A 26,241-nucleotide genomic window follows, 5' to 3' on the forward strand; every position below is an offset into this window, starting at 1 on the left:
GCTATTTTCTGACTACTCATATTAATAGAAATTGCAGAACTATTGAGTTATAGAAAATAGTCGATGTCATGCATGCTAACTTCCTCTAATCCTTTCTTCAATGGGCGGATACACCAAATCTATTTGTACATCAAAACGTACAAGTTTCACACCATTTCAAAATAAATATTCTTGGGTGGCACAGTGGTTAGCACTGCTGTCTACGGTGCTGAGAACCAGTGTTCAATCCCGGCCCTAGGTCACTGCCCGTGTGGAATTTGCACATTCTCCCCGTGTTCGCATGGGTTTCACCCTCACAACCCAAAGATGTGCAGGTTAGGTGGATTGGCCACGCTAAATTGCCCCTTAATTGGAAAAAAATAATTGGGTACTCTAAATTTATTTATTAATTTAAATATTCTGCTTTTTCCATTCTTATGACTTAAGTGAATAACTTCACATTTCCCCACATTGTAATCCATCGGCCATCTTGCTGCTCACAACCCTGATCTATCTCTATTTCTCTGTGTCCTCCTCACAGCTTACCCTCCAACCTCTCTTTGTATCAGCAAACCAAGATACATTACTCTCCATCTCTTAAACAATTAGGGAACAAAACCTTTCTGTGGCCACGAACGAGACTCTGGGATGGTATATTACTGTACCACGGGTGGCACTGTAGCATAGTGGTTAGCACCGTTGCTTCGCAGTGGCAGGGTCCCAGGTTCGATTTCCGGCTTGAGTTACTGTCTGTGCAGAGTCTGCATGTTCTCCTTGTGACTGCATTGGTTTCCTCCAGGTGCTCCAGTTTCCTCCCAACTTTAGCTGAGCTGTTGGTTATGACGATCACGGGAGAGCGCCAATTGATCACCCCATGGGGTACGTGAAACATGTGTGTCCCTAGTAAGCGGGCGGGGGCTCGGCCAATAGGAACTATTCGGCGGGATTTAACACCGCAGCCCAGACTCGGACTGGCATTCCTGCTTGTTCGGATGCAAGGACTGTACACAGGGGTGTGGCTCTTTACGGTTTCCAAATCAACGAGTTTGAATGAAGCCTGGCCTTGGTGGAGTTATTGCACCATCTATTCTCACTTCCTTACTACAACTGTTCAGCTGTGTGCCTACACTGCAACATCAACAGTCTCTCTCTCCCCGTTCTCTCTCCGTTCTCTTCTCTCACCCGTTTTCTCCCTTCCCATTCTCTGCTCTATCCCCTTCGCCCTATCCCACGTCTATCATCCCTTCTCTCTCCCTCCTCTGTTCCATTCTCTTTATCCGCCCTTGTCTCTATCCTCTCCTCTGTTTCCCCCTCCTCTCCATCCCCTTCTCTCAATCTCCCCTTCTCACTCTCTACCTTATCTCAACCCCTCTTTCTGCCCCCTTCTATCCCTCCTTCTCCCTCTTTCCCTTTCTCTCTGACCACCTTCTCAAACTCCCCCTTATCTATCCCCCTTCCCTCTCTACCCCTACTTTTCTCTCTACCCCTTCACCCTTTCTCCCTTCTCTCTATCCCTCCTTCTCTCTCTTCCCTTTTCTCTCGCTCTTTGCTCTAATCTCCCATTCTCTCTCTCCCCTTCCCTTTATTTCTTTATATTCTCCTTTTCTGTGTCCCCTTCTTCCTATTGCCTTCTCTCTATCCCATCTCTCTAACCACCTTCGCCCTAATCTCCCCCTCTCTCTATGCCCTTTTCACTATCCTCTTCTTTCAAACCGCCTCCTCTCTATCCCCCTCTCAACTTTTCTCTATCCTTCCTTCTCTTTCCCCTTTTTTATGTCCCCTTATTTCCATCCCCTTCTCCCTCTCCTTCCTCTCTACCCCCCTTCTCTCTCTGCCCTTTCTCTCTATTCCCCCTTCTCCCTCTCTCCCCTTTCTCTCTATCCCTCCTCTCTCCCCCTTCATCCTTCTTTCTATCTGCCTTCACTCTAATCTCCACTTCCCTCTCTCCCTTCACTCTATCCTCCTTTGCTCTAATCTCTCCATTCTCTCAATCCCTTCTCTCCTTCCCCGTCTCTCTAGCCCCTTGTCCCTATCCCTCCTTCTCTTTCTGCTACCTTTTTCCTCTGCCCTCTTCTCTCTATCTCTCCTCCCCCTCTGCCCCTTCTCTCTATTCCCCCTCTTCCTCTCCACCCTTCTCCTTATCCCCTGCAGTCTAATCTCCTTAAGACACCTTAATTACAGGTCTATCAGGCATAGAGTCTGGATATAATAATAATCTTTAGTGTCAGAAGTAGGCTTACATTGCAATGAAGTTACTGTGAAAAGCTCCTAGTCGTTACATTCTGGTGCCTGTTCGGGTTCACAGAGGGAGAATTCAGAATGTCCAATTCACCTAACAAGCATGTCTTTCAGGACGTCGGAGGAAACCGGAGCACCCAGAGGAAACTCACGCAGACACGGGGAGAACGTGTAGACTCCGCACAGACAGTGACCCAGCTGGGAATCGAACCTGGGACTCTGACGCTGTGAAGCCACAGTGCTACCCACTGTGCCACCGTGCTGCCCGTCTTAGCCTAGATTCTTTAATGAAGGTACTGCAACAAATATACAAATATATACCTTTACTCAGTGTTGTCTGTAAAATGTCATGATGTGGAGATGCCGGCGTTGGACTGGGGTGAGCACAGTAAGAAGTCTTACAACACCAGGTTAAAGTCCAACAGGTTTGTTTCAAACACAAGCTTTCGGAGCACTGTTCCTTCCTCAGATTCACCTGAGGAAGGAGCAGTGCTCCGAAAACTCGTATTTTACTGTATTTGATAATAAATTTGGTTGACTTATAAACATGTATTTGATCATCTTGCAAAAAAGGGAACCTAGGTGAAACTTTTGAACAATAAACTAGTTGAAATGTCTGACATTTTACAATAAGAAGTCTTACAACACCAGGTTAAAGTCCAACAGGTTTGTTTCAAACACAAGCTTTCGGAGCACTGCTCCTTCCTCAGGTGAATCTGAGGAAGGAGCAGTGCTCCGAAAGCTCGTGTTTGAAACAAACCTGTTGGACTTTAACCTGGTGTTGTAAGACTTCTTATTGTAAAATGTCAGACATTTCAACTAGTTTATTGTTCAAAAGTTTCACCTAGGTTCCCTTTTTTGCAAGATGATCAAATACATGTTTATAAGTCAACCAAATTTATTATCAAATACAGTAAAAACAGTCACCCCCTTAAATTATCCAAACTACATTAATCCCAAGATTCTTAATGCTACCCATGCCGACGGACTCAATCGAGCTGTGGATCCAATTCTCTGAATCTAGGTTGTCTGAAGACCTCCGTCCGCAAAGGTGAGTTTTGTACCCTACTTCCTTTTCTGCTCTGGTCTGCTGTCAAATCCTCTCTGTTGCCTCTGTGCTGAGGAATGTCCTCGTAGTCGATTCTTATACCCCTCTTTGCGCCTTTCCGCAAAGTTCTCTGGCCCTTAGCCAATGTGGTCTTGGGGCGGATTGAGATTGCCGATTGCAACTCTGCAGAACAACAGGAACCACGCCAGGGTTCCATCTCCAGGTACGCAGGTAACTTTACTCTATATATCATAACGGCAAAAAATTCTGGTGCCTGAAGGTTTGGCTTCGTCTGGGCAATCCACAACAATCGACCCATTTGAATGGGACCGATTATCTCCTGATGTCCTGTTTACAGGGCAGGCCCAGATTTGCGCTGGCTGTCTGTTTCTGCTCGGTATATTTGAACTTGATTATTCGAGTGTTACACGAGGGAGATATTTGGAAATTAGGTCCAGAAATGATATGGAAGATGTAGCAGACAATTTAGGGGTTAAACCAACTGAGGGAAAATACTGCTGGCATGGAGTCAGACGGATACGCCCACACCTGGCTGAGTTACATTGTCCCAGTCAGACTTAAACTTAGTGGGAATACACAGGATGCCCCAGATCCATTGTCTTCGGGACACTCCTGTCTGACCAGCTATCAGCCCATTACAGAGTCTGATGGCCACTTTGTCCGTCAATGGGAGATTAGTTACATCTCAATAGCATGCGCTGTTCTCTTGTATGAACGGGATGGGCAATTAAACAGCCAAGATAACAATGATAGGTTCAAGTCTGGAAACCCCACAGAACTTTTGTTTGAGGGGCTGGGCAGAGCTTAGAGAGAGAGAGAGGAAGAATGCTATTTCGAACAGGTACAGGAGAAGGGCGGCACGGTAGCACATGGTTAGCACAGTTGTTTCATAGCTCCAGGGTCCCAGGTTTGATTCCTGGCTTGGGTCACTGTCTGTGCAGAGTCTGTACATTCTCCCCGTGTCCGTGTGGATTTCCTCTGGGTGCTCTGGTTTCCTCCCACAGTCCAAAGATGTGGTTAGGTGGATTGGACCTGTTATATTGCCCTTAATGTCCAAAAAGGTTAGATGGGGTTCCTGGGTTACAGGGATAGGGTGGAGGTGTGGGTTTCGATAAGGTGATCTTTCCATAGGGCCTGTGCAGACTCGATGGGCCGAATGGCCTCCTTCTGCACTGTAAATTCTATGATCTACGGCTTTGGAAATTGACCAAGAGAGGTCATGAAAGTTACAAGAGAAGGCTTTGTTAATCAACTGAGTGAGGTAATGAAAGTTGCCAGCTTGGCAGAGTTGGGAAAAGGGATCTAAATGAATCCTGCCGACTACGCCAGTTGTAGAGATCTACCATGCGGACTTAGTGGCATGTGCGAACACTAAAACTCAGTAGAAATTTGAGTTAAAACTTTTCGGGTGCAAATAAGAATCGTTTATTGCCTCTATTTGATTACAATTGAGAGTCACTTAAATCTTATTCTCTAATAAATCCGGCTAGCAAAAAGAGAAGCAACTTGTACACAATTTAACTTTTAAAATAATACAGAAATGGTTTCTTGCTTACGGCAACCAGCTTGCATTTATTTCAAGAGTTAGAGTGGAAAAGTGAAAATATAGAGATAGAGAATAGTTTAGATCAAAGTATAGAATGATCCAGATAAAAATGGCCGTATGGACCCTCATGGTTATACTAAATCACATCACTCTTTAGCCAGCTATCTACACCCCTATGTAATCTTATATGGTTTGGGTTCGAATCAAATGAGTTTGATTTGACGGTTAGCTGTCAATCTTCAATGTGCAACATTAGTTTTAATTGTTTCATGTCTGAATACTTGTGCATGTTATGGAATGCAATTCTGTGCTGTTATCACGACCAGCTTAAACTGGTCTTCTGCTGACTTAGCTGTTATCTGCATTCTGAACAATGGTGTCTTCATATTCCTATGGTGTTGCTCTGTCCTTGATCTGACAGCACAAGTATAGTGTCAAACTGTCTTGCAAATGTGCTGTTTCAATCTATAATGGAATTATGCTGTTTCATGTCTCTGTATGTTTAGAGATGGCGTGAGGTTGAGTGAATTTAAAATGGGTATTTTAAAACTGGGGCTTAATATTTACACTAAATAGCTATCTCATACCTATCAGGTGTATTAGAAAATAGTTGGTTTCTCCAGTCCCTAACAGAAGAATTGCTTTATAAATGCAAGTATTGCCTTTGTCTACTGTGTAAGTGGCATGAGAGCTGCATGTTCTGTTAAAGTGCTGTTTAATGAGAACTAGTGTGTTAAGGTTAAGAAACCACAGGTAATGTTGTTAGGGTTGAAGTTTAAATAGTCTTTGCTTTTAATAAAGTTTGTTTATAAAATAACCAAGTCCTATTTCTTATATTGTCATTCCTGGAACAATCTCTCTTTCTGCACCAGCTTAAAACTTCAAAACTGTTATGATTCTGGTAGTCTCTTAGCCATTGTTAAGAGCTGACCAGGTATTCGTAACAGAAGTCCCACCGCTCTGAGTGTGGTTTAATTTAAAATGTCCAATTCTTATTTGAAAGTGTCCCAATTGCCTCCCAACTACTTTGCTTTGATCGAACGGAAACGGACGGAAGGAACAGAAAGGGTGACAGCCCCTCAAAGAGATCCCCGTTACTGCCTTAAACACAACCCCCCACCCCGCCCCAATTCTTCCAGCGATTAAGGGGAGGGATTGAGTCTGCGCATGTGTAGCGATGGGCTGGAAGTTTCCTGGGGGGGGGGGACCGGAAATTGTGCGGCGAGCCACCAAAAAAGCAGAACAGCTTCCGGTTCCGGGCCGGGTTCGACACAGTGGGGGCAGGGGAAACTGCTGCCGAGTTTCCTCACCATGACTCTATTCCACTTCGGCAACTGTTTCGCCTTGGCCTACTTCCCGTATTTCATCGCTTACAAGTGCACGGGGCTGTGAGTAAAAAACAACGGAATAAATAAAGGAACGAACCGCCGCCGGACGTCTTCCCTCAGCCCGACGTCAGAACGTGGAGGGCGCCATGCCTCCCCTCCCCAAAGGCACGGCTGTCACGTGACGTCAGACGCTGTGTCAGCTACACGAGCGCGGCGGCGACGTACTGACGTCAAACGCGGCGGTGCCCTCATTAGCATAATGGGCGGCCGGTGATTACCATATCCGAATCAATGAGAGCCCCGCCCCCTGGATCATGTCTCCCCTTCAACCTCAGATAGAGGATAATAATGAGCAACGGATGGACTGTTGACCACAGGACCACTGTCCCACTTTCCACCAAATTAGACTCTTCCCCTCAATCCAAATGGGACTCAGTCCCTGTAACCCCCCCCCAGACAGCAGGGAAGCATAACTGGACAGCACTGTGGCTTCACAGTGCCAGAGTCCCAGATTCAATTCCCTGTTGGGTCACTCTGTGCAGTCTGCACGTTCTCCCCGTGTCTGCGTGGGTTTCCTCCCACGATCCAATGATATACAGGTTAGGTGGATTGGCTGTGCTAAATTGCCCTTAGTGAGCAAAAAGGTTAGGAGGGGTTATTGGGTTACGGAGATAGGGTGAAATTGAGGGCTTAAGTGGGTCGGTGCAGACTCGATGGGCCGAATGGCCTCCTTCTGCACTGTGTGCTCTGACCCAAATAGGACTCGGTCCCCGTTTCTCCCCAACCCAAATGGGACTTCACCATTTCCCCCAACTCAAATGGGACTCAGTCCCCGTTTCCCCCCCCCCCCCAACTGAAATGGGACTCAGTCCCCATCCCCCACACCTCATGGGACTCAGTCCCCATCTCTACCCCCTCACCCTTTCCGAATGGGGCTTGGTCCCCGATGTCTCCCTCCGAATGGGGCTCGGTTCACGACATCTCCCTCCGAATGGGGCTCGGTCCCTGATGTCCACTGCGAATGGGGCTCAGTCCCCGACATCTCCCTCCGAATGGGGTTCAGTCCCCGACGTCCCCTCCGAATGGGGTTCAGTCCCCGACGTCCCCTCCAAATGGGGCTCAGTCCCCGACGTCTCCTCCGAATGGGGCTCCGTCCCCGACATCTCCCTGCGAATGGGGCTCGATCCCCGACATCCCCTCCGAATGGGGCTCAGTCCCCGACATCCCCTCCGAATGGGGCTCTGTCCCTGACGTCCCCTTCAAATGGGGCTCGGTCCCTGACGTCCCCGAATGGGGCTCGGTTCCTGACGTCCCCTCTGAATGGATCTCGGTCCCAGATGTTCCCTGCGAATGGGGCTCCGTCCCTGATGTCCCCTCCGAATGGCACTCAGTCCGTGACGTCCCCCTCCGAATGGGGCTCGGTCTCTGACGTTGCATGCGAATGGGGCTCGGTCCCTGACATCCCGTGCGGTTGGGGCTCGGTCCCTGACATCCCGTGCGAATGGGGTTCGGTCCCTGACATCCCGTGCGAATTGGGCTCGGTCCCTGACGTCCCCTCCGAATAGGGCTCAGTCCCCGATTCATTCCCCCCCGCACGCAAAGGGACTCATTCTCCATCACCCAAATGGGTCTCAGTCCCCGTATCCCCCCAACCCAAATGGGACTCAGTCCCCATGCCCCACCCCAGGCAAATGGGACTCAGTCCCCATTCCCCCCCAACTCAAATGGAACTCAGTCCCTGCTCCCCACCCCAACTCAAATGGAACTCAGTCCCCGTTCCCCACCCCAACTCAAATGGGACTCAGTCCCCACCCTCTCATGGGACTCAGTCCCCGCCACACTCCCCCCCCCCCCCCCCTTTCCAAATGGGGCTTGGTCCCCTACGTACCCCTCCAAATGGGGCTCTGTCCCGACATCCCCCTCCGAATGGGGTTCAGTTCCTGATGTTCCTCCCTGAATGGGGTTCAGTTCCTCATGCCCTCCTCCTAATGGGGTTCAGTTCCTGATGTCCCCCTCCGAATGGGGCTCAGTGGCTGACGTTCCCTCCGGATGGGGCTCGGAAACCGAAGTCCCCCCTCCGAATGGGGCTCAGTGGCTGACATTCCCTCCGGATGGGGTTCGGTCCCCGAAGTCCCCCTCCAAATGGGGCTCAGTCCCTGACGTCCTCTCCAAATGGGACCCGGTCCCGATTCATTCTTTCCGTCTGAACTTCCCTCCCCAGCCCTCAGATTGACCAGCATGTTCCCAAAGCGGGAAGGGCAAGTCGCACAAAAGGGGATTGTGTTCCCTCCACTCTGTGAGATGAAGTGGGTGATCTGACGATTTGAGATGACTAAAACATTTGAATGATGGGGCTGTGGAAGGCCTCTTTCTGTTGCTATGTAACAGGCTCAGGGGGAGCTGAATGGGCCTCCTCTTGTTCCTGTGTAACAGGTTTGAAGGGGCTGAAATCGGCCTTCTCCATCCAGTTCCTGTTTAACAGTCTCGAGAGGGACTCCATGGTCTCCTCGTTTGCCTATCTAGTCTGTGATGATTTTGTTCTCTGTTCTAGGTCTGAGTACAATGCTTTCTGGAGATGTGTCCAGGCTGGTGCTACATATCTCTTTGTACAACTCTGTAAGGTAAAATCCGAAACCCGTTGCCCTGTCTCCCAATCACAACAGAGAATACTCCAATATTCAGGTTATCCCCCAGACTGGTGTGAGAGCTAGTGTGAGACTGTGATGCCCGGTGAGAGTGAACAGCGAGCGTGAGCCCATTGCACCCAGAGAGAGAGAGAGAGAGAGCATGAGGCTGACGAGCCAGATGAGCCAGAGAGTGTGAAACTGTCAAGCCTGCAGCGAATAAACAGTGAGCGTGAGGCCATTGCAACCGCAGAGAGAGTGAGAGCATGAGGTTGTCGCACCAGAGAGGGAGCACGAGGCCGTCGCGACAGGGAGAGAGAGAGAGCACGAGGCCATCACGACAGGGAGAGAGAGAAAGCGAGCACGAGGCCATCGCGACGGGGAGAGAGAGAGAGAGAGTGAGCACAAGGCCGTCACGACAGGGAGAGAGAGAGAGAGCGAGCACAAGGCCGTCACGACAGAGAGAGAGAGAGAGAGAGAGAGAGAGCGAGCACAAGGCCATCACGACAGGGGGAGAGAGAGAGAGAGAGAGCGAGCACGAGGCCATCGCGACGGGGGAGAGAGGGCGAGCACGAGGCCATCGCGACGGGGGAGAGAGAGCGAGCACGAGGCCATCACGACAGAGAGAGAGAGCGCGAGCACAAGGCCATCATGAGAGGGAGTGAGAGAGAGCGAGCACAAGGCCGTCACGACAGGGAGAGAGAGAGAGAGCGAGCACAAGGCCGCCATGACAGGGAGAGAGAGAGTGAGCATGAGGCCGTCACGACAGGGGGAGAGAGAGAGAGAGAGAGCGAGCACGAGGCCATCGCGACGGGGGGGAGAGAGCGAGCACGAGGCCATCACGACAGAGAGAGAGAGCGAGCACGAGGCCGTCGCGACAGGGAGAGAGAGAGAGCGAGCACGAGGCCGTCGCGACAGGGAGAGAGAGAGAGCACGAGGACGTCGCGACAGGGAGAGAGAGTGAGCACGAGGCCGTCACGACAGGGAGAGAGAGAGCGAGCACGAGGCCGTCACGACAGGGAGAGAGAGAGCGAGCACGAGGCCATCACGACAGGGAGAGAGAGAGCGAACACGAGGCCGTCGCGACAGGGAGAGAGAGAGAGCGAGCACGAGGCCGTCGCGACAGGGAGAGAGAGAGAGCACGAGGACGTCGCGACAGGGAGAGAGAGTGAGCACGAGGCCGTCACGACAGGGAGAGAGAGAGCGAGCACGAGGCCGTCACGACAGGGAGAGAGAGAGCGAGCACGAGGCCATCACGACAGGGAGAGAGAGAGAGCGAACACGAGGCTGTCACGACAGGGAGAGAGAGAGCGAGCACAAGACCATCACGACAGGGAGAGAGAGAGAGAGGAAGCACAAGGCCATCATGACAGGGAGTGAGAGAGAGAGCGAGCACAAGGCCGTCACGACAGGGAGAGAGAGTGAGCAGGAGGCCGTCACGACAGGGAGAGAGAGAGAGAGCGAGCACAAGGCCGTCACGACAGGGAGAGAGAGTGAGCATGAGGCCGTCACGACAGGGGGAGAGAGAGAGAGAGCGAGCACGAGGCCATCGCGACGGGGGAGAGAGAGCGAGCACGAGGCCATCACGACAGAGAGAGAGAGAGAGCACGAGGCCGTCGCGACAGGGAGAGAGAGAGAGCGAGCACGAGGCCGTCGCGACAGGGAGAGAGAGAGAGCACGAGGACGTCGCGACAGGGAGAGAGAGTGAGCACGAGGCCGTCACGACAGGGAGAGAGCGAGCACGAGGCCATTACGACAGGGAGAGAGAGAGCGAACACGAGGCTGTCACGACAGGGAGAGAGAGAGCGAGCACAAGACCATCACGACAGGGAGAGAGAGAGAGCGAGCACGAGGCCATCACGACAGGGAGAGAGAGAGCGAGCACAAGACCATCACGACAGGGAGAGAGAGAGAGCACGAGGCCGTCGCGACAGGGAGAGAGAGAGAGAGAGAGAGAGAGAGAGAGAGAGAGCGAGCACAAGACCATCACGACAGGGAGAGAGAGAGCGAGCACGAGGCCGTCGCGACAGGGAGAGAGAGAGCGAGCACGAGGCCATCACGACAGGGAGAGAGAGAGAGCGAGCACGAGGCCGTTGCGACAGGGAGAGAGAGAGCGAGCACAAGGCCGTCGCGACAGAGAGAGAGAGAGAGAGCACGAGGCCGTCGCGAGAGAGAGAGAGAGCGAGCACGAGGCCGTCGCGACAGACAGAGAGAAAGATAGAGAGCACGAGGCAGTCGCGACAGAGAGAGGGAGGGAGCATGAGGCCGTCGCGACAGACAGAGAGAGAGAGGGAGCATGAGGCCGTCGCGACAGACAGAGAGAGAGAGGGAGCATGAGGCCGTCGCGACAGACAGAGAGAGAGAGGGAGCATGAGGCCGTCGCGACAGACAGAGAGAGAGAGCGAGCACGAGGCCGTCGCGACAGACAGACAGAGAGAGAGAGCGAGCACGAGGCCGTCGCGACAGACAGAGAGAGAGAGAGAGAGAGAGAGGGAGCATGAGGCCGTCGCGACAGACAGACAGAGAGAGGGAGCATGAGGCCGTCGCGACAGACAGAGAGAGCGAGCACGAGGCCGTCGCAACAGACAGAGAGAGAGAGCGAGCACGAGGCTGTTGGGCCCTAAGAGAGAGCGAGAACGAGGCTTGTTCGTCGGGCCCAGATAAAGAGAGCAAGTGTGAGGTTGTCACGCCAAGGGAGCAAGCGAGCACGAGGCTGTATCACATAGAGAGTGAAAGCAAGCGTGTGGCTATCGCACTTGGAGAGAGAGAGAGCGAGGGTGAGGCTGTCGCACGCTGAGAGAAAGCATGAGGCTGTCGCTCCCAGGGAACACCAAGCCGATGCACACAGAGAGAGCGAGAGAGAGGGCACAAAGCCAGCATCGCCCGAGAGAGATCGCGAGTGTGCGGCCGTCGCACCCAGGGAGCGAGCGTCACAAAGCCTTCGCGTCCAGGGAGTGACCGAGTGTGCGGCCGTCAAGTCCAGCGGCCGAGCAACGGCAAGGTCATCGCGCACAGAGAGAGAGAGAGAGTGAGTGAGAGCGAGCCGTCACCCCATGAGAGTGAGCGAGCACGAGGCCGTCACCCCCAGCGAGCGAGCGATGGGCAAGACCGTCGTGCGCAAAGAGCGATAGAGCACGAGGCCGTCGCGCCCAGGGAGCGAGCGAGCGTCACAAAGCCTTCGCGCCCAGGGAGCGAGCGAGGGCTGAGCCAAATGCGAGGACGTCAAGCCCAGTGAACAACAAGCGAGCGCGAGGCCGTCATACCCAGGGAGCAAGCGTGAGTTTGTCACGCACAGGGAACTAACGAGAGAGCATGATATTGTCATGCCCAGGGAGTGAGCGGAGTGTGCAAGGCCATGGCGCCTAGAGAGAGAGCAAGCGTGTGGCTGACGCATGCAGAGAGGGAGTGCGAGGCCGTCGCTACCAGGGAGAGAACAAGCAAGCATGAGGCCATCGCGCCCAGGGAGCGAGCGTGCCCGAGCCCATGGCGCCCAGAGAGAGAGCGAACACGAGGCTGTTGCATGGAGAGAGTGAACACAAAGTCGTTGTGCGCAGAGAGTGAGAGGGAGCCCGAGGCCATCGTTCCCAGGGAGCGAGCGCAAGCTGTCGCGCACAGAGAGAGAGTAAACGAGCTCGAAGCCAGCGCGCCAAGAGAGAGGGAGAGCTAGTGCGCCCAGCGTGCGAGCGAGGTCGAGGCCGTCGTCTCCAGGGAGCGAGAGAGTGAAGGCGAGGCCATCGTCCACAGCGAGCGCGCGATGGGCAAGACTGTCGTACCCAGGGAACGAGCCAGGCGACGGGTAGTGGGCGTGAGGCCGTTGTGCCGGGCGAGTAGGCTAGGCGGTCGTCATGTCGTGTGAGAGCCATACAGAGGGGGCGCAATGTCACGGGGATTGGAGGGAGGGGTGGGGAGAGGAGTGGGGGGGGGGGGCGAGAGGCGTGACGGGAGTGGGGGGGGGGGAGAGCTGTGAGAGAGGTGGGGGTTGGGGGGGGAGGGGTGCGGGCGCGAAGCCTCTGTGCCGGGCTACTAACGGAGGGGGCTCGAGGTTGCACCTTTCGAAGGGACAAAAGGGGCGTGAGGTCGGGCGGACGGGTACGAGGCCTTCTCGCCGGGCAAGTGTGGCGTCTTCGCGCTGGGCGAGCTCATAGCTCTTGCACCAATCGAGGGGACGGGCACGAGGCCATCAGGGGGGCGGGTGGGCACCAGGGCCTCCGGGCGAGAGGGAGAGCGGACATTAGGCCCTCGTGCCGGGCGTGAGGCCCTCGTGCTGGGTGGGGTGGGCGTGAGGCTGTTGCGACAGTTGGGGGAGAGAGAACGAACGCGTGCCTGTGCCGTCCGAGGGGGAGAGAGAGGGGGCCTGGTGTACGGAGGGAGGGTGCCGTATCCCGGGGTGGAGGGTGCCGTGTCCCGGGGTGGAGGGTGCCGTGTTCCAGTGAGTCCAGTCCGATGGCCGGGGAGATGGGTGAGATGGTCGGTGGTCTTTGGGGCTGGTGGATGGGGAGGAGGGTGAGGTTTTCAGGGGTCTCGGGGCTGGTGGACAGAGAGGAGGATGAGGTGTTTGGGGGTCTCGGGGCTGGTGGACGGGGAGGAGGGTGAGGTGTCCGGGGTATCGGGGCCGGTTGGGTGAGGTTGGTCAGGGAGCACCGTGAGGAGTCTGGAGATCTCTGGCAGTGGATGCCGTGTAAAGATACTGACTGCCTTATTTTCTCTCTCTCTCTCTTCCCCAGATGTTATTCCTTGCCACCTTCTTTCCCACATGGGATACATCTGTGGGTGTTTACGATTTCATTGGGGTAAGCCAGGAATCTAGCTACACTGAATCTGTGTGAGCCCTGAGAGGATTAGATTTAACAAATTCCCCCACAAAAATGGGTTGTGTCAGCTCCAGATTCCAATGTTTTCCCATAGATGCATCTCTCCATGGCAGTGACCACCGCACAGTTCCTGTGGAGATGGGAGTCCCATCTTCACATTGAGGATGCCCTCCATCGTGTGGTGTGGCATTGCCACCGTGCTAAATGAGATAGATTTTAAACAGATCTAACAACTGAACACTCTGCATCCATGAGGCACTGTGGGCCATCAGCAGCAGCAGAATTGTATTCAAACACATTCTGTCACCTCATGGTCTAGCATATCCCCCACTCTCCCATTACCACCAAGCCAGGGATCAATTCTGGTTCAATGAAGCGCGCAGGACAGCACACCAGGAGCAACACCAGGGATACCCAAAAATGAGGTGTCAACCCGGTGAAGCTACAACACAGGACTGGTTGTGTGCCAAGCAGTATAAGCAGCAAGTAATAGAGCTAATCAATTCCATAGTGAACACATCAGTTCTAAGCTCTGCAGTCCAGCTGTGAATGATGGTGGACAATTAAACAACTCGCTGGAGGAGGAGTCTCCACAAATATCCCCATCCTCAATGATGGATGATCCCAGCACATATGTGCAAAAGATAAAGCTGAGGCATTTGCAACAGTCTTCAGCCAGAAGTGCCGATTGGATGATCCATCTCGGTCTCCTCCGGGGGTACCCAGAATCACGGATATCCGTCTTTAGCCAATTTGATTCACTCCGCCTGATATCAAGAAATGGCTGAAGGCCCTGGATACTGCAAAGGCTATGGGCCCTGGCAATATTCCGGCAATAGTACTGAAGACTTGTGCTCCAGAACTTGCCGCACCCCTAGCCAAGCTGTTCCAGTACAGCTACAACACTGGCATGTACCTGGCAATGTGGAAAATTGCCCAGGTATATTCTGCACACAAGAAACAGGATTACTCCAATCCAGCCAATTACCACCCACTCGGTCGACTCTCAATCATCAATAAAGTGATGGAAGGATCATCACCAGTGCTATCAAATGGCACTTACTCAGCAATAACCTGCTTACGGATGCTCAGTTTGGGTTCTACCAGGATCACCCCGCTCCTGGTCTCATTACAGCCTTGGTTCAAATATTGACCAAATGAGCTGAACTCCAGAGGTGAGATTGACTGCCCTTGGCATCAAGGCAGCATTTGATCGAGTATGGCATCAAGGAGCCCCAGCAACACTGGAGTCAATGGGAGTCAGAATATAGAATATAGAACATACAGTGCAGAAGGAGGCCATTCGGCCCATCGAGTCTGCACCGACCCACTTAAGCCCTCACTTCCACCCTATCCTAACCTTTTTGGACACTAAGAGCAATTTAGCATGGCCAATCCACCTAACCTGCACATCTTTGGGCATGCTCCCCTTTCTCAGGGGGGAAGCTCTCCTCTGGTTGGAGTCGTACATGGCACAACAAAAGATGGTGGTGGTTGTTGGAAGTCAATCATCTCTGTCCTGGGACATCACTGCAGGAGTTCCTCAGGGTAGTGTCCTAGGCCCAACCATTTTCTGCTACTTTATCAATGATCTTCCTTCCGTCATCAGGTCAGAAGTGGGGATGTTTGCAGATGACTGCACAATTTTCAGCACCATTCGTGACTCCTCAGATAATGCAGCAGTCCGTGTCCAAATACAGCAAGATCTGGACCATATCCAGGCTTGAGTTGATAAGTGGTGTTATGGGCCACGGTTTAGAGAGCCCCAAAGTGTATCATGGAGTTCACCTGACCCACAACTATTAATAGATTGTGGTTATGAGGAACACATGGCCTTACTCTGCAGGTGTGATGCAAACAGAAATCTACAGTACTTTTAAATTAAAACAAATGTTTATTTATGAAACCAGTTAACACTTTATAAACCTACAGTAAACATCTTAACAACTATCAACACCAATAAATCCCCAAAGACTACAGTAGTCAACAGATAACCCTTAATAAATTCCCAAACAACATCCGGAAGACAAAGGACCCTTTTTAACATAAAGATCAGGGTTTAAATTCACTATTGAGAGCAGTCAGCACTTTGAAATCACTCAATTGATCTGGACACAGTCATTAGTTTGCAGAGAGATGAAATAGAATTTTGCTGTTGTGGGTTAAGGATTGCAGAATCGGTCATTATGAAAATTAAATGACTGATTTTTACAAAATCATGCCCAGGAATTCATGAAATCAACGGTGGACCTGGCCGATTTGGTGGGACTTCACCTAGTGATGTCGAAGAATGCTGGCAAAGGTGAATACAAGATAATGGTGGCGGCCATGGGCTGGTCCACTGCGGAGCTCATCATGTCCAGGTGAGGCGGTGTGTTAGGATCGAGTGCTGGCTCAGGCCTAGCCTATTGAATCTCCCTGTCCTGGGGCAAGGTCCGGCGCGGGGTACAAGCAGCGGAGCCAGTGTTGTTCACGGGAGCAGTATTAAGACACGGGAGGAGCAGGAGGCCCGGTGTTGAGACACGGGCGGAGGAGTCCCCGGTGTTGAGACACGGGCGGAGGAGTCCCCGGTGTTGAGGCACGGGCGGAGGAGTCCCCGGTGTTGAGGCACGGGCGGAGGAGTCCCCGGTGTTGAGACACGGACGGAGGAGTCCCCGGTGTTGAGGCGGGGCGGAGGGGGTTCCCGGTATTGAGACACCGCGGTTAGGGGCCACGGTGTGGAGGTACGGGTGGAGGGGGCCCCGGTGTTGAAAGCACGGTGGAGAAGGTCCTTGGTGTTGAGGCACGGGGTGGGGGGAGGTGGGGGTTAAAACATGGATTTTCCGTATTCCGGTTTATTGATGCCCACTTCCTGCTTTCCAGATGTATCCCCCTGTGGGTTGGTGCCAGAGGGATCGAGTTTGACTGGAAGTACATTCAGATGAGCTTCGACTCCAACATCAGTTTGGTAAAGAACTGCACTCTCACTGTGCTCGGACATTTTCACTAGGAGCATCTGTCGCTCTCGTTCACTCCCCTTCAGTCATATTCTGACTTCTACGGGGCGGCATGTAGTTAGCATTGCTGCCTACGGCGCTGAGGACCCGGGTTCGAACCCTGGCCCTGGGTCACTGTCCATGTGGAGTTTGCACATTCTTCCTGTGTCTGCGTGGGTTTCACGCCCACAACCCATAGATGTGCAGGGTAGATTGATTGGACACACTAAATTGCCCCCTCTGTTCTAACTTTGGCCTCCTGTTCTGCCTGGTCACTTAATCTCTTTTCCTTTGTAGCTTCCCGCTCCTGTCTGCACACGACTTCCTGGAGAGCAAGAAAGTGCATATGAAGGGGTGAGTGAGAGCTCGATACCTGGAAGGTGGCTGCCGGCGTCAGACTGGGGTGGGCACAGTAGGAAGTCTTACAACACCAGGTTAAAGTCCAACTGGTTTGTTTCGAATCACTAGCTTTCGGAGCGCAGCTCCTTCCTCAGGTGAATGAAGAGGTGGGTTGCAGAAACACATATATTGTATATTCACATAATTGGAAAAAAATAATTGGGCACTCTTAAGTTTAAAGAAAAAAAAATATATAGTCTTATTTCTACTCTCGGGACCTTGGATTCATGTTGCATTACGTTCACCCCCAACACCTGGCCTCGGCTTGCAAAATCCTACCAAATGTCCTGGCTTGAGACAATTCACACCTCTTTCACCTACGATTAGCCCTCTCTTCAGTCATTCTGTCTGGACCTGTAAAGACTTAATTACCTGCAAAGACTCCCATTCATAGTATCGTCTTGCATCATTGACTTTGTCTATATGTGTTTCTGGAACCCACCTCTTCATTCACCTGAGGAAGACGCTGCACTTCGAAAGCTAGTGACTTGAAACAAACCTGTTGGACTTTAACCTGGTGTTGTAAGCCTTCTTACTGTGCCCACCCCAGTCCATTGCCAGCATCTCCATATCATACTTCGACTACCACAGCCCCCTTCCCGGTATCGAGCTCTCACTCACCCCTTCATATGCACTTTCTTGCTCTCCAGGAAGTCGTGTGCAGACAGGAGTGGGAAGCTACAAAAGAAAAGAGATTAAGTGACCAGGCAGAACAGGAGGCTAAAGTTCAGTTGGAACAGAAGAAGGCCCATCCAGCCACCCCCCACCCCCCCCCCCCCAAGCCTGTTACACAGGAACAGGAGGCCCATTCATCCCCTCAAGCCTGTACACAGGATTGGGAGGAGGCCCATTCATCCCCTTCGAACCGTGTACACAGGAACCGGAGGAGGCCCATTCATCCCCCTCCAGCCTGTTACACAGGAAGAGGCGGAGGCCCATTCAGCCCCTTGAACCACTTACACAGGAACATGAGGAGGCACGGTAGCATAGTAGTTAGCACTGCGGCTTCACAGCGCCAGGGTCCTAGATTCGATTCCCGGATGGGTCACTGTCTATGCGGAGTCTGCACATTCTCCCCGTGTCTGCATGTATTTCCCCCCACAAGTCCTGAAAGACGTGCTTGTTAGGTGAATTGGACATTCTAAATTCACCCTCAGTGTACTCGAACAGGCGCCGGAGTGTGTTATGGGCCAGGGTTTAGAGAACCCCAAAGTGTATCATGGAGTTCACCTGACCCACAACTTTTAATAGATTGTGATATAGGGAGCACAAATGCCTACTTTACAGGTGTGATGCAACAGAGATCTAAAGTACTTTTAAAGCAAAACCATGTTTATTTATGAATCCAGTTAACACTTTATAAACCCACAGTAAACATCTTAACAACTATCAACACCAATAATCCCCACCGATACAATATTCTATAAGTAACCCTTCATAACTTTCCTAACAACATCCATATGTTGAACCCTTTTTACAGAAAGACAGCAGGTTTAAATTCTCTACAGAAACAGGTATTACTTTGAAATCCTCAAATGATCTGGAGACAGTCATTAGATTTCAGAGAGAGATTCTTATACAGCTCCTTGCTTTGCCTGCAGCTATCCAGCTCTGAAAGCGAAACTAAAACACACTGTAGCTGCTTGCTCAAAAACGAAAGTGAAAGATAGCCAGCCCAGCTCCACCCACACTCTGACATCACTGCAGCTATTTGATAAACACCAATTTCTTAAAGGTACTCTCACATGACAACTAGGAATTTTCGTAGTAACTTCATTGCAGTGCGAGTGTAAGCCTACTTGTGACAATAATAAAGATTATACAAGGCCCATTCAGCACCCTTTACACAGGAAACGGAGGAGAGTCATTCAGCCTCCCTTGAGCCTGTTGCACATGAGCAGAAGGAGGCTCAGTCAGCCTGCTTGAGCCTGTTGCACATTATATATTTCACAGGAACAGGAGGAGGTACAGTCAGGCCTCTTAAACCACTCGCACAGGAACAGGAGGTCCATTCAGCCCCCTCCACACAGGAACAGGAGGAGACCCATTCAATCCCCTTGAGCCTGTTGCACATGAACAGAGGGAGGCTCATTCAGCCCCCCTCAAATTTGTTACACAGGAACAGAAGGAGGCTGATTCAGTCCCCTTCAGCTAAATTGCACAGGAACAGGAGGAGGGCCATTCAGCCCCCTTAAGCCTGTTGCACATGAACAGAATGATGCACATTCAGTCCCCTCGAGCCTGTTACACAAGAACAGGAGGAGGCCCATCCAGTTCCCTTGAGCCTGTTACACAGGAACATGAAGGGCCCATTCAGCCACCTCGCGCCTGTTACACAGGAACAGGAGGAGGTCCATTCAGCCTCCTCCAGCCTATTACACAGCAACAAAGGAGCAACAGGAGAAGGGCCATTTAGGCCCCCTCAACCCATTTACACAGGAACAGGAGACGGCCCAATCAGCTCCCTCCACACAGGAGGAAGCCCATTCGGCCCCTCTCCAGCCTGTTCCACTATTTAATGAGACCATGACCGATCTGTATCGTTACTTAATCCATCCTCCATGGCTCCACATCCCTCAAATTTCCATGACTGGTATAAAAATCTGTTGCTCCCTATTGAAAATCATTCACTGACCACCTCCCCTCACAACCTCTGTCGGAGGGCATTCCCTCAAGTGGAAATCCAACTCGTTCTTGAAGACATACAATGTTTTGGCTTCAACTACAGCCTATGATAACGAATTCCACAGGCTGATCACTCTGGGTGAAGACATTTTTCCTTATCTCTGTCCTAAATGGTCCACCCCGTATCCTTAGACTGTGATCTCTGGTTCTGGACACCCCCACCATCGGGAACACCCTTCTTGCATTAACCCTGTCCAGTCCTGTTAGAATTTTATAGGTTTCTATGAGATCCCCTCCAATTCTTCTGATCTCCAAAGAATCCAATCCTGGCCAACTTGATCTCTTATATCAGGCATGCCATCCCAGGAATCCGTAAACCTTCGCTGCACTCCCTCTATAACAGGAATACCCTTCCTCAGATAAAGAGACCAAAACTGCACCAAAATTCCAGGTGTGGCCTCACCAGGGCCCTGTGTAGTTGAAAACAAGTGAACTGGTGGGAATGTTAGCAAGCAGCAACTGCCCATGACCGAGGGGACAGGAACAGACAAGACAGTCGACCATAAATCATGGGAGCAGAAGTAGGCCATTCGGCCCATTGAGTCTGCCCACCATTCCATGAGATCATAACTGATACGATAATCCCCAACCACTTTCCTACCTTATCCCTGGAACCCTTGATTCCCTCACTGATTAAAAACCTGCCTGGAACATAATTTTTTAAAGAAATTTTGGGATTGAGCCAGCGAAGCCCACACCTCACGGCAGAATCAATTTTTCAAAAGCTCATGGTTTATATGTTATGCTGACATGCTCCCAGCATTTCTTCTCGAGGTGAATTTGTGCCCTTCTCTCACCTTCTCCCATCATTCTCCCCTCCCCAGGTTCATTATATCACCATGGCAGGACTGGTCTGGATGTTCTCTCGTTACGACCTCCCGAGGCACTATCGTCTGCCCATTGCGGTTCTCCTTGGTCTCAGTGTCTACAAAGCTTTCCTCATGGAGTAAGTCTGTGCGCAGCCTCACTGGAGCGCAGGCAAAGCCTGCCTGTGCGAACCCTGTGCTTTCCTGTCTGTGAGCATCTGTCAAAGTGCGGAGTGTAACTGTGTCAGGGTGTCTGTCAGGGGGCGTCTGTGCATAAGTGGAGGGAGTGACTGAGGCGTCTGTGCGTGAGGGGGAGGGCGTGGTGGGGAGTACATTGACAATTGTACATCAACAAATAGTGATTGGTTACAGTGCGAAACAAGGGCCAAACAAGAGCAGCATAGGGCTTCGTGAATAGTGTTCTTGCAGGGAACGGCTCAGTCTGAGGGGGGGTCTGAGGAGTCTTGCAGCTGTGGGGAAGAAGCTGTTCCTATGTCTGGATGTGCGAGTCTTCAGACTTCTCTACCTTCTGCCTGATGGAAGAGTCTGGAAGAAGGCAATGCCTGGGTAGGAGGGGTCTCTGATAATGCTGTCTGCCTTCCTGAGTCAGCGGGAGGTGTATACAGAATCAATGTGGGGGAGGCAAGCTTGTGTGATGCGTTGGGCTGAGTTCACCACACTCTGCAGTTTCTTGCGATCTTGGGCCGAGCAGTTGCCATACCAGGCTGTGATGCAGCCGGAGAGGATGCTCTCTATGGCACATCCGTGGATGTTTGTGAGAGTCGATGCAGACATACCAAATTTCTTTGGCTTCCATAGGAAGTAGAGACGTTGTTGGGCTTTCTTTACAGAATTTACAGTGCACCGGCTCTTGGAAAGAGCACCCCACTCAAGCCCATACCTCCATCCTATCACACAACCCATTTACCCCACCCAACACTAAGGGCAATTTTGGACACTAAGGACCAGTTTAGCATGGCCAATCCACCTAACCTGCACATCTTTGGACTGTGGGAGGAAACCGGAGCACCTGGAGGAAACCCACGCACACACGGGGAGAACGTGCAGACTCCGCACAGACAGTGACCCAAGCCGGGAATCGAACCTGGGACCCTGGAGCTGTGAAGCAATTGTGCTAACCACTATGCTACCGTGCTGCCCCGTTCTTGACCGTTCTTGACTGTTGCATCAACATGAGTGGACGAGGACATACTTGGTGATGGTGATCCCCAGGAACTTAAAGCTATCGACCATCTCCACTTCGGAGCCATTGATGTAACCATAGTGTATAGGAAGTAGAGCAGAGGACTGAGCACACATCCTTTCTGGGCCCCGGTGTTGAGGACAATTGTGGAGGAGGTGCTGTTATCTATGCTGACAGATTGCGGTCTGTTGGTGAGGAAGTCGAGGATCCAGCTGCACACGGAGGGGTGAATTTGGTTATTAGTCTAGTCGGGATAATGGTGTTGAAGGCGGAGCAGTAGTCTATGTATAGCAGACTGATGTCGGTGTCCTATTTCTCGAGCTGTTCGGGGAGTGATGGGTGTCCGTGCGAGAGCGGGTGGAGGGAGTGACGGTATGTCCGAGTGACGGTATGTTCATGCATGGGAGGGGGGTGCAGAGAGTGACAGGACATCCGTGCATAGGGGGGTACAGGGAGTGACAGGACGTCCGTGCATGGGGGGGGTGGCGGGAGTGACGGGATGTCTGTGTGTGGGTGAAGGGAGTGACAGGACGTCCGTGCGAGTGTGAGGGGGGTGGAGGGAGTGACAGGATGTCCGTGCGTGCGGCTGAAGGGAGTGACAGGACGTCCGTGCGAGGGGGGTGAAGGGAGTGACAGGACGTCCATTCGAGGGGGGTGGAGGGAGTGACGGGATGTCCGTGCGAGGGGGGGTGGAGGGAGTGACGGGATGTCCGTGCGTGCGGCTGAAGGGAGTGACAGGACGTCCATGCGAGGGGGGTGGAGGGAGTGACGTGATGTCCGTGCATGGGTGAAGGGAGTGACGGGACGACCGTACGAGGGGGGTGGAGGGAGTGACGGGATGTCCGTGCGAAGGGGGTGACGGGACGTCCGTGCGAGGGGGGTGGAGGGAGTGACGTGATGTCCATGCGTGGGTGAAGGGAGTGACTGGACGACTGTACGAGGGGGGATGGAGGGAGTGACGGGATGTCCGTGCATTGGGGGGGGGGGGGTGCAGGGAGTGACAGGATGTCCGTGCATGGGGGGTGGAGGGAGTGACGGGATGTCCGTGCGTGGGGGGTGGAGGGAGTGACGAGATGTCCGTGCGTGGGTGAAGGGAGTGACGGGACGTCCGTGCGAGGGGGTTGGAGGGAGTGATGGGATGTCCGTGCGAGGGGGGTGAAGGGAGTGACAGGACGTCCATTCGAGGGGGGTGGAGGGAGTGACGGGATGTCCGTGCGTGGGGGGGTGGAGGGAGTGACGGGATGTCCGTGCGTGGGTGAAGGGAGTGACGGGACGTCCGTGCGAGGGGGGTGGAGGGAGTGATGGGATGTCCGTGCGAGGGGGGTGGAGGGAGTGATGGGATGTCCGTGCGAGGGGGGTGGAGGAAGTGACGGGGCGTCTGGGGAGGGGGGAATGGTGTGGTGGGAGCGTTGTGTGGGGGGAAGGAGTGGTGGGGGACAATGGTGTGGGAATCCGTCTGTGGGGGGAGGGATTGGTGGAGGTGTGTCCATGTGTGGGGGGAAGTGAATGACGGGGCGGGTTGTAATAATAACAGGCTTCATTAGTGTCACAAGTAGGCTTACATTAACACTGCAATCAAGTTACTGTGAAAATCCCCGAGTCATCACACTCCGGCACCTGTTCCGGTGCACGGAGGGAGAATTCAGAATGTCCCATCCACCTGGCACCATGTCTTTCTGGATTTGTGGGAGGAAACCGGAGTGTCCGGAGGAAACCCACGCAGACATTGGGAGAACGTGCAGACTCTGCACAGACAGTGACCCCAAGCCAGGAATCATACCTTGGTCCCAGGCGCTGTGAAGCAACAGTGCGAACCACTGTGTGTGCGTCCATGTGTGGGGGAAATAGTCACGGGGGTGGGGGGTGGGGGGGGAGGGGGGGGGGTTGTGGTTGTCCGTGTGGGGGGTGTGAGTGACGGGTGTGTGAGGACAGGAATGTGGGTGTCCGTGTGGGGGGTGTGAGTGACGGGTGTGGGGGTGTGTGAGGGCAGGAATGTGGGTGTCTGTGTGGGGGGTGTGAGGGCAGGAATGTGGGTGTCCGTGTGGGGGGTGTGAGGGCAGGAATGTGGGTGTCCGTGTGGGGGGTGTGAGAGGGCGGGAATGTGGGTGTCCGTGTGAGGGGTGTGAGTGACGGGTGTGGGGGTGTGTGAGGGCAGGAATGTGGGTGTCCGTGTGGGGGGGGTTAGGGCCTAAGTGACAGGCATGCGATGTGTGCGAGTGGATATCCGTCTGTGGGGGCGGTTTGTGTACACGTGTGTGCGGGCAGGAGTGACGGGAGCGGATGTAATAATAATCGCTTATTGTCACAAGTAGGCTTCAACGAAGTTACTGTGAAAAGCCCCTAGTCACCACATTCCAGCGCCTGTTCGGGGAGGCCGGTACGGGAATTGAACCTGCGCTGCTGGCCTTGTTCTGCATTACAAGTCAGCTGTTTAGCCCACTGTGCTGTGCTGATGTGAGCATGCGGTCATCAGTGTTGGGCGGGAGGGTGGGCACGCGAGAGTGATGAGGCTGTGTACGTGTGGGTGACTGTGTGTAGGGAGAGGGAATGGCGTGGGAAGGGGGTGTAGGTTTCCGTGTGTAGGAGAAGGAAGAGGTTGAGGTGTGGGGGTGGATCTCTGGCTCTCCGTGCCAGCAAACAGTACAGGATTCAGCCTGGGGATTCCATGTGGCTGTGTCTCCAACATGTGACTGACCGAATTCTCTGCTGCCTCTCTCTCCCTGTCTGTCTGTCTCTCCCTCCCTCCCTCTCTGTTTGTCTCTCCCTCCCTTCCTCCCTCTCTCTCTGTCTCTCCCTCTCTGTCTGTCTCTCCCTCTCTGTCTGTCACTCCCTCCCTCCCTCCCTCTCTCTCTGTCTCTCCCTCCCTCCCTCTCTCTCTCTCTCCCTCTGTCTGCCTCTCCTTCCCGCTCTGTCTGTCTGCCTCCCGCTCTGTCTGTCTGCCTCCCGCTCTGTCTGTCTGCCTCCCGCTCTGTCTGTCTGCCTCCCGCTCTGTCTGTCTGCCTCCCGCTCTGTCTGTCTGCCTCCCGCTCTGTCTGTCTGCCTCCCGCTCTGTCTGGTCTGTCTGCCTCCCGCTCTGTCTGTCTGCCTCCCGCTCTGTCTGTCTGCCTCCCGCTCTGTCTGTCTGCCTCCCGCTCTGTCTGTCTGCCTCCCGCTCTGTCTGTCTGCCTCCCGCTCTGTCTGTCTGCCTCCCGCTCTGTCTGTCTGCCTCCCGCTCTGTCTGTCTGCCTCCCGCTCTGTCTGTCTGCCTCCCGCTCTGTCTGTCTGCCTCCCGCTCTGTCTGTCTGCCTCCCGCTCTGTCTGTCTGCCTCCCGCTCTGTCTGTCTGCCTCCCGCTCTGTCTGTCTGCCTCCCGCTCTGTCTGTCTGCCTCCCGCTCTGTCTGTCTGCCTCCCGCTCTGTCTGTCTGCCTCCCGCTCTGTCTGTCTGCCTCCCGCTCTGTCTGTCTGCCTCCCGCTCTGTCTGTCTGCCTCCCGCTCTGTCTGTCTGCCTCCCTCTCTGTCTGTCTGCCTCCCGCTCTGTCTGTCTGTCTCCCGCTCTCACTGTCTGCCTCTCCCTCCCTCACTGTCTGCCTCTCCCTCCCTCACTGTCTGCCTCTCCCTCTCTCGTTCCCTGTCTCGCTCTCCCTCCGTCTCGCTCTCCCTCCCTGTCTCGCTCTCCCTCCCTGTCTCGCTCTCCCTCCCTGTCTCGCTCTCCCTCCCTGTCTCGCTCTCCCTCCCTGTCTCGCTCTCCCTCCCTGTCTCGCTCTCCCTCCCTGTCTCGCTCTCCCTCCCTGTCTCGCTCTCCCTCCCTGTCTCGCTCTCCCTCCCTGTCTCGCTCTCCCTCCCTGTCTCGCTCTCCCTCCTTTCCCCCTTCCACAGGTCCTTTGTGCATGTTTTGCTGTTGGGCAGTTGGACCGCGCTGCTGATCAAAGCCATGGTGACTGGAGCCATTTCGCTGAGCTCCTTGATCCTCTACATTAACCTGGTACATAGCAACTGAGGACGGGGAAGCAGAGCAGCACCGAGGGAGTTGGTCCGCATCACACCAGGCAGGTGGATGGGGCTGGTTTTCAACTAAGAGATGGACAATCAGAGACTCTGTGTGGTTGTGAGCGGACCTTCGGCGCAGCTGACCATATCCTGAGGTGGGAAACAGTCCTCTCACCCACGCCAACAAGGGCTGATGACCATCTCCATGAAGGAGTGACCTGGCAGTGTGGCAAACTCCATACTCCCCATCCCACCCACGGTGCTGGTCCACCGGGTGGGGCGAGATCGCTGGAAACCATCAGGACCCGAGACACCTGCTCACACGAGACAGTGACCTGTATAATACTCACAGATAGAATCTATAACAGAAAATAAAACACCTCCAGCTATTGACCAGATGATTCGGATTGTGTGCATTTTTCAGAATCGAGGGATGGTACAGCAGAGGAGGAAGCTGTGAAGCCAGCAGAGTGTCCGCTAACTCTGCCCTATGTAGACAGGGCAGGGAGTTAACACCGAGCTGGACAAGGCGCGATTAACAACAACATCAGCACATCGACAGTGGCTGTGTCGCAGGCAAATTAAATCCAACATCGGTCACAGTGAGTTTG

At 53.4% G+C, this 26,241-nt stretch overlaps 1 protein-coding gene across 3 annotated transcripts; it reads left to right on the plus strand.

Annotated features, from left to right (window-relative positions):
- Nucleotides 1-6,044: 6,044 nt before the first annotated feature.
- Nucleotides 6,045-26,028, plus strand: tmem147 (transmembrane protein 147). 3 transcript variants are annotated; one of them, XM_038813468.1, is made up of 8 exons: nucleotides 6,045-6,220; nucleotides 8,712-8,781; nucleotides 13,509-13,574; nucleotides 15,822-15,958; nucleotides 16,458-16,542; nucleotides 16,868-16,924; nucleotides 20,479-20,600; nucleotides 25,520-26,028. In XM_038813468.1, exons 1-8 carry the CDS (start codon nucleotides 6,144-6,146, stop codon nucleotides 25,638-25,640), a joined length of 735 nt encoding a protein of 244 aa, XP_038669396.1. In that variant the 5' UTR covers nucleotides 6,045-6,143; the 3' UTR covers nucleotides 25,641-26,028. The 3 variants fall into 3 exon arrangements, with proteins under 3 accessions (XP_038669396.1, XP_038669398.1, XP_038669397.1); XM_038813470.1 differs by lacking the exon at nucleotides 13,509-13,574; XM_038813469.1 differs by lacking the exon at nucleotides 16,868-16,924 and having other exon boundaries at nucleotides 6,046-6,220.
- Nucleotides 26,029-26,241: the final 213 nt, after the last annotated feature.

This window comes from Scyliorhinus canicula, chromosome 12, assembly GCF_902713615.1.
Source record: "Scyliorhinus canicula chromosome 12, sScyCan1.1, whole genome shotgun sequence".
Classification (NCBI taxonomy): domain Eukaryota; kingdom Metazoa; phylum Chordata; class Chondrichthyes; order Carcharhiniformes; family Scyliorhinidae; genus Scyliorhinus; species Scyliorhinus canicula.